At 39.9% G+C, this 8,925-nt stretch overlaps 1 protein-coding gene across 2 annotated transcripts in view; it reads right to left on the reverse strand.

Moving 5' to 3' along the window:
* The window catches only part of LOC118335224 (cyclin-Y), a 22,391-nt gene extending 13,466 nt beyond the window's left edge, over window positions 1-8,925 (reverse strand). Inside the window, exon 1 of one of the 2 annotated variants that reach the window (XM_035671459.1) lies at window positions 8,342-8,925. In XM_035671459.1, the coding sequence (XP_035527352.1) occupies window positions 8,342-8,495 (154 nt within the window). In that variant the 5' untranslated portion in view covers window positions 8,496-8,925. The remainder of the gene's footprint in view (window positions 1-8,341) is intronic. The other variant, XM_035671458.1, reaches the window with a different exon arrangement.

Below are 8,925 nucleotides of genomic sequence, written 5' to 3' on the forward strand. Positions count from 1 at the left end.
GGAGCGAGAGGGAGAGATCCCTGGGAAAGCACTGATCACACACATTAAAACACAATCACACCACTAGTACTGTGTCTACTGTTGTTGTAATATGCCTGCCACCACCATTGTTTTACTGCTACCATAACTACTCTATAAGTAACCCTTCTGCTGCCATTACCACTATTACTTCCACTAATATGACCACTGCTGCAACACTGCTGTTAACAACCAAACAAGCAGTATAGATAAACAGATCAAATAACAATTTGGGGGCGCCATGGTAGCTCACCTGGGACAGCTGGCCCCCCCAATGTACCAAGGCTGAGTCCTGGCTGCAGCTGCCATGGGTTCAACTCCCTTTGCTGCATGTCATCCACTCTCTCTCTCTCACCCTTTTCCTGTCACTCTACAGCTGTCACTATACATTAAAGAAAATTAAAAAAAACAAATAAATAAATAAAATTACAAATTGGCCGATAGCCGATGCTGATACCAATGTTTTTTTGTTGTTATTTGTTCGGCCTTTTGTGCCAGGGAAACAAAAATCTACAAAGATAAGTACTCTGCCTGCGCAAACAGAAAAAAAACATCAGCCACTGATATCTGTGAATACCATCTTATTTGCTGATAGGTCAGTCAACAAGGCGAATATCAGCCAATACCAATGTTTGGCCGCTAGAATGCCTATTACATTTTAATTTCATCTTCTTCTGCTAACATTGCCATTTCGACAAATACATTTCATCATCATCATCATCATCATCATCATCATCATCATCATCATCAGAAGCTGCTTTATTTTAAATTTTATTTAAAGATTCTATTATTTGCATAGCAAACCTTTAGAAATATATTTTAAAAGCAGAAATATTGAAATTTAAACATTTTTTAGGCCACAGTTTCATATCCTGACCATATCAAACCATGATTTTTTGTGTTACACTCCTAGTAATGATAAAGGTTTGATCACATTGATGTTATCACAATAAATCCTACAGAAAATCCTCTAGTCCTGAAGCAAACATAATCAATGAATTGATCAGCTAAATTCTACCAATTATTCTATCTCCCTGCTGGGAACATCTTAATAATAATGATCAATCTATCATCTCTAATAGCAAATGCAGGGTTGCTGAGAGATTAAGCAAAGCAGTAATAAGCTCAGTGACAGCCCAGTGCATGAAAATCAAGGACCAGATTGTTAAATTTTCTTTCCAATGATTACATGTACTGAACTAACAGGCATTCAACAAGCATTTGACCGTGGTTGGGAGCAGGTTCAGCCCAGATGACGCATATTCAGCTGTGTCAATCTGAAAGTGGTTTTGGTGTGGATGGGTTTTGTAATCAGAAAAGACACTCCTGTAAGATCTTGTCCTTATTAATGTAAATCAGATTGTCTTTAAAGTGTTTTCTGCCTTGACAGCTCAAAGCCAACGGGCCTTTGTGAAGTGATAATTAGCAAGATAAGGTGGTCTTGGTGTGGACTGAGTAAATTACTCTCCCATCACTAGTCAATAAATCAAACAAGGACCCTCTCCTTTGAATACCCTGACCCTGAAAGGAATAATTCATCACCAACAAAGGGAGAAGAAAGAAATAGGTCTCTATTTTCTGGTTTCTGGCCATTGATTTTGGGTGTTTTCACAATATTTCCAACTCTAACCTTTAATAGAGCTATTTCCTCATTGCCAATATAGTGAGCTGAGCCATTCATCTGCACATGCCTGCTGCTGCTGTAAAAATAGTAATGGGGTCTGATGTGGCTTCTACAGAGGAAAGAATTGACGGTATTGTGCTACTTCAGCAAAACTGTTTTACATTACTTTATTTCCCCAGTACCAAACTTCCAATTTTCTATTATGGCCAAGAAGCCACACTGCTGCAACGTGATTAGTTTTTCTGTTTGTTTGGGGCTTTTTTAGATAATTTTAAGCCAATTTTTCTTTGGATATACAGTATGTGTTTTTCAAAAGGAGAAAGGAGGAAATCAAATCTTTTTGCACTTTGTTCCTCTGGAAAGTGTTTTATGGCAGGCCTGGCTTGTTAAAAGCTCTAAAATATTGTAAATTTCTCACTCATTGGTAAATATCTGTATTTTTAGTTTACTGATGGCACACCTGTATATAATATATGTAACCTTCGATATAATCATATTCATCTAACCATAAATCCACAGCACTCTAATTGCAATTTCTAATGCAATTTTGATTCTCATTTCAAAAGATGTGTTTCCTCACCTGCCCACCAGTGGTCCTGTGTACTTTCTATCCTATCTCTACACACCTGCCCCCTATGTTAGACTTTCTCCCCCAGCCAACATTCACCTCACTGTCTATGTTGCCTTTAGCTTTCCAGTCCTTGGCCCGTCCAGTTGTTTGAACAGCTGCCTGTTTTTGACCACTGCCTGCCTGCTATTGCCATATTTAATTTGTTTGCAGATTTTGCCTAAAACTTGTTGTTGACTGAGCTTTAAATACTATTATGTCCTCTATTACTCTGCCTGTCAAGTCTGCTTGTGATGCCTGTTCTTTGAGTCTTAAACCACTGCCTCTGGACTACAGCAATTATATTAGTAGTTAGTAAAAGAGCGAACTACAATTACTGCAACAGAATAGATCTCCAACATTACAAGTGACACAGTACACATCCCTATGTGAACTGATTGATAATGTATAACAGAGAAATGGAGGAATAAGGGGTAAAAGGTAAAAGCAAGGTAAAAGCCAGATAAGGTGAAATTATCTGAGATTTCAGCTACGTAAGTAAGACTACTGAGAACAGAGTGTCTGGACACAGAGGTGGATAACTACAAGTTATCAGTTTCACATTTCCACTGTTTGCTGCACGGTGCTGCCACTCTTGGTTAATTGTGCAAAGATCAAAGATAAGAACCCGTGATTGTAGATATCACACTACTGTATTACTTCACAAGTGGACACAACACAATGGAGAGAGGAATAAATAAAGGCTTGAGTTCATGGGTAAATGACCTACACAATGGTGAAATAATACTTCACTGTAAGGTCCATTCTCAGTAGATGTGCATATATGTATAAGCTGCATACTGGACAGGGATTGACTTCCAGTATTTGTGATTTATTATGATAAATTGGTCTGGATAATTGCACATTTCCACTATGTTTTCCTACTGGTGAATACAGGCTAAAACTAAGATGAAGCTGTTGGGAAATCTGAACGTAAATTTAAATGTTGACAAGAAGAAATTCTCTACATGGAGAGACACCAACGCAACTGACTACTCACACTGGAGGTGGAAGATGGATGGAGAGAGAGACACAAAGCGGTCCTATGATCTGTCTTTTCTTTGACAAAGCACACTGTGTTTCTCTCTTAAGATGACTGTAGTTTCTGTGAGGCAGCACGCATCAGCTGATGCTTTTATATTTAGGTACAGTGTGTGGAGGGCTGGTTTTGTGAACCTTGTGTTGTGAGAGTTACTCAGCAATTTGGACTGAATTGAGAGTTGGTGGATGTTGCCTTGTTTTGCTATGATGTATGTGCACAGTTTGAAACTAGAAAGTTGTGGGAATGTTTTTCTCTGTATCTCCTTTATACAACCCTGTGTTGTAAAATGCTAAATAAATCAATACCACATATAATAGACCATATACAGCGAATGAAAGTAAAGATAACAATGTATTGTATTTTATACATTGTTGTGTACCTTAAAGGGACGATGTAACTTTTGAAATAAGAAATAAGAAATTTGTCATCTTACAAAATAAAATAAAATTCATAAATAATAAAACCCACCCCTGCTGAACACTCAGGGTTATGCATACAGCCGTACTTGGTCTTGACTAGTAGCTTACAATGGCTAATGTTAGCTAATGTAAATAAATAGTTTGAGTCCTTGCACAGTTTTGAATTTTGGTGGCGGTACCTACTATTTAGTTTAACATTTGGATCTCAGATTTTATCTTTGAATAAACTGATTGCAAAGGAAACTGGCATTTTTTGACTTTCTGAATTCCTGTGAATGCACTCCAATAGAGAGCACTTTGTCTATATGTCATATTTTTAACACAGCCCCAAGATTTGTTGCAGAGACATTAATATCTAATAAAACAGAATGCTTATCTCTATAAGATCTTCACCCAGGCACTTAACGTCCAATAGCTCCAAAGGACGATTACACATGCTGACAAAATCTCTCTCCAAAAAAAAACTGCACCTCTCAATGAAAATATGAGAGCCGTGCGGAACAGCAAAAACCTTCATTCTCCCAGACTAAGCTCTTTTCTGAAACTCTATCCAGCGGTTTAGCTCGGGATAGGCTTCAAGGCCCTGGGTCAGTGAAATGATGGTGTTATGTAGTGAAGCGATTATCTGTTCGTAAAATCTGATCATTTTAGGACTCCAAGACTAAAATCCCCCATAAGTGACATAATAGCCCACACTGAGAGAGACACAACTGTCTGCTGTCAAACATGACAGGAAAACATCTGTCAAGTTACAGTACGACGACTGCAGTTCCGCACACAGTTTACTGACTGAAGCCATTCGATGTTTATCTCGATGAATCAACTTCTGCCAGCAGCCAAGCTTTGGTTAATATAGTTCAAATTCTACAGTCTTTCCAGGTTTCCCATGACTCCTTGAGCCCTCTAATCCTTTTTTATGTGTGACAGCTTGTCCAAACAAGATATAATAATTCCCTACTAAGCAGTTTGTAAGACTCTGATCAAACCTAAGGCAGTACTTTGAGAACTGTACATCCTCACACAACCTTTTAGCATCAGCACACCTTTTTGTATTTCCTGTCATTTTCTCCTTGTTTTTCACATCCCTGCAGGCAAACTGTGACTTAGTGTTGTTCGTGTTCATTCTAGGTGCATTTTGTGAGCATGATAATTATTATGATAGGCAAAATATGACAAATTCAGTCATTATTGTTTATTCAACATTAAACATAACAAGTGCTTTCAGTTTGGTGTCAGTGTCAGCAGGGTTGGAGGGTTACTTTAAGTCTATAAGACAACAGAACAATGTGACTTTAGAAAATAAAATGGAAATGGGGAGATTATTAGCATCAGCAATGTGTCCTCTGCTCAGAGTATTTTTAAAGAAAGTATGTATTTTAAAATCGTAATCCTGCTAAGTAATAATTTTTACTAAATGTAACTGTAATCTGATTACATCTTTGTTTCTGTAAATGTAATGGATTACCTTTTCTGTATCCTGATTACATAACAACAGTTTTCATAATCAATTAATCGTTTCAGTCATTTATCAAGCAAACATACCAAATATGTGCTGGTTCCAGGTTTTGTGTCACGGTAAATTCAATATCAAGTTTAGGCAAGCAATGTGAAGAATTTTCTTGTGGCTCAGGCATTTGGCCCTATTTAATGACATTTTATAAACTTAACAACTAGTTAATTAATTGAAGGATATCCCCAATGTGTGTTCAGATTTGGCCATGGCACTGGTCGATCTCTCTGTGGGCAAAACTGGCTGCCACTAAATGGGTTGAATGTGGGGGACACATTCCAGGTATCTGCAAAATTCAAATGGGTTCAAAATCTACTTGTACTGCATCATAGTTACAATTTAACTTAAGTCTCACTAACTTCTTAATGCACAATAGACAGCCCATTCAATTAGGAACAGATGATGTCTTTGAACGCAGCACGTCACACTCTGTATTGAGGCGTTGATTCTTGGCAATCATCCGTCCCTGGTGGCTTCTCCTATCTGCTCTGACACGGGCTCACAGCTGCCTCTCTGGGCTTTTCATTGGGGGGTGAAGAGGTTTTTTTTTCTGATGGTTGCAGATCGTAATGAAGCCCGCTAATCTCCATCATACTGTCTGTGAACTCATAATAGAGCCAACACATTAGACACGCTCCGGTTTCAATCACCACACCACTGAGACAGACGGCGTCTCAGCACAAGTCGTCTTTATCCTTGTGAAGAAGCACTGGACGACTGTCATTCATTAGTCTTTGAACCTTCTTCATGTGACTCTTTCTGCTCTGTTAGGAGAGCATCTGGCTCCGCACTCAGGCAATATATGCATCCTATTAAGGTAATGATCCAAAACATAAAAAACTCTAAACATTTCCACTTCGCTATGTTATGTTGACAATGATATGACTGCCAGAGATACTGGAGCTATAATAACAATATAAACCCCCGCGGTAATACAAAGCACTCCGGATAATAGCAATCACAAATGGCATACACTCCTCAAGTTTACATGAGGAAATTACATCACTGGTCAATAAAAAGCATGTCTTCCACCATGCTGACAGTGCAATTTAAGGAATCCTCTCAGTTTGGCGAACACAAAGTATTGCTACACCAAAGTGCACCAACAGTCTTTATTCATGTGTAACTGGCACAAAAGGACAGCAAAGACCGTGTCCAGCATTCACCTCTTCTTTTTTTTTACTAATAAAGGCTATAGGAACATCTCTAGTTTTGTTCCAAAGTGCCATCTAGACCCATGAAACCCTTAAGTTTTGCGATTATTTCCTAACTGCAGTCCAGATTTTGTTTTTACACCTAACAAAGTGTGAGACAGTCCAACAATCACACCCACAGCGGTTTGACAGCTGTTTAGGGGTTTAAACTTCCCCCTCAAGCTCTCTTTTTTCCATTCTTCAAACATCTACTTCAGTCGATTGCCTTGTGTAGAACAAGAGCAACAGCACAAATGCCTTCAAGGAAACACTGTTCATGTTCAAATTGCTTCAATTCCCAACTTCTATTGGTACCAAGTCTTTGAAAAGAGATCAGGGAGGCCGTGGGAGGCAGGAGGAGGACGTAATGACCGCAGGCTTTTCACTCTGGAACGGGTACAAACACTTTCACCTTCAGATGTCAGACAAGGCGTTGTACACCCTACTCTGTTTCAAACATGCTGAATCCTTAAAAGAGTAAATAACTACAACGAATATAGTTTGAATGTGGAAGGTTACAGAAAAGCAGTTGATTATTTTCATTTTTTAATCAATACTATCATACTGCAACTACAGCCGAATAAATAGATTATTTTACATTTCTCTTTACCCAAGAGAAGTCTATCCACAGTGCAGCTTTATTTATATACCAGCTCCTCTTAAGACTGACGTGGCAACCCACTGATCTGAAGACCTTTAGAAAAGTGGATAGAAGATCTAAGACGTGAGTGAGTGTATATGTTGATTCAGTTACAAAATACAGTGTCCAATAATTATTGGCCTGATATAGGTAAACTTTCTGATGGTGTATTATTCAAAAACAAATTCTAAACCATGCTGGCCTGTGAAAGAGCCTGTATTTCTGGAAAAGTGTCTTATACAGTTTCTGAGAAAATCCATTTATGTGTAATGGTTGGCTGCTGGCTGAAAATAGGCAACCCATTTAGTAGACACTTTTCAGTGTGAATGGGTCAATTGTAATGCATATTAGCATGTGTCAATGGAGGGGGCTGCCTTCCATAGTTGCAGTTTCTTTCATGCACAGGCTGAAAACAAAGACCGGCACAAAGGAGTCTGCCCTCATGAACAGGATGTTGTATGCAGCTCCATATCTCTCTGCAAGGACACATGGGAGTGAAAATGCACACATGACTCTTCCATGTGCCTGGCTGTGCTGATGGCTGGTACAATACAGTTCTGCCAATATTGTAGGGAAATGAGTGTGAACGCAGGCAGCAGCCATTTCTCCAGGATATGAGAAAGGTGCAGATTTTATTGAGATCACAGAAGAGGTCAAAAGTGATCATCCGAGATTAAAATATGACTGTAATAAATTATTTTGAAGGCTATAGTGACCCTATTTGGAATTTTCTGCCCCTTGTATATTTGACACCAGGCTCTAATATGCTGACTATAATTAGTTAATATTCCCATATAAGACCTAACAGTGTATCTGGTATTCAGTATTGAGTTGACCTTTTTTTTTTTTGCTGTTTTCATTGTTTGATGGTGCTCTTATGATAATGCTCAAATTATTTTTCCTCTGGATTTTATTAGCTTTATCTTTTGGTGAGTTAAAGACAATTTCGATGTTGTATTTCATTCTATTAGTTACATTATTTGATATTTAGAAACCACACAGCATCACAAGCATTCTTATAACATTCCCTGTGTTTCCTTTTGTCTACAATTTGACTTGCAGGGGCCTCTCTCTCTCTCTCTCTCTGTGTAGCTCATGATATAGTTATTGTGTTTTATGATATTCTTTGGTTGGATTATTCATCTTCTATTGAAAAAGTATACTACGCCATTTACTTTTTCTATTGTATTGCTCCTATAAACTGCACGCCATCCCAAAATCAATGGCGGGATGACCATAGAACTTTATCACTTTGATCACATGTCATGGTGAAGCTGATCATTTTTACCGTCGACGTTCTCCCTGTCGCTGATGTGCTGCAGGTTGCATCCCGTCTCCTCCCTGCTCAGCTCCGACTCCTGGTGGTACGACTCCAGCCTGGAGTGGGCATTTCTGCGGAGCTTGGGGCTGGCAGACACGCAGCAAGAGGTCGTGCTCCCCATCGTTCCCCTTTATCGACCCCCGGGGGAAGGGGGGGGAGGGTGTGGACGGTCCTTTCCGCCGAAACAGAGGCTTGAAACGACGGGTCTCCCGCTCCACCGAGGCGCGCCGGTCACCGTAGCTCACCAGAGCGCATAGGGTGCATCCGTACCGCAGCGCCCCTGGATCCTGTCAGTCGTCGGTGTCCACGGAGAGGCTGTCACAGAGGATGGATGTGTCACTTCCATCTGTATGTAACGGGCCGACCTGCCATAGCTAGGCCAGGCGTCGTGAAAGTGAACGCATCCCGCTCCGGGCAGAGATGGGCGGCGATGGGCGCACAGAGGCGTGTGGGTCGGTGTTGTGGCTGGCTGTCAGGGCGATAGACCGATAGGGAGGGCTGCAAATCCCGAGAAAAGGTTCCGGTTCAAGTGGGTGGTTACAAAAGAGAGA

The sequence above is a fragment of the Morone saxatilis genome, unplaced genomic scaffold (genome assembly GCF_004916995.1).
Source record: "Morone saxatilis isolate NCDOM2014 unplaced genomic scaffold, NCSU_SB_2.0 Contig23, whole genome shotgun sequence".
In the NCBI taxonomy this organism is placed as follows: domain Eukaryota; kingdom Metazoa; phylum Chordata; class Actinopteri; family Moronidae; genus Morone; species Morone saxatilis.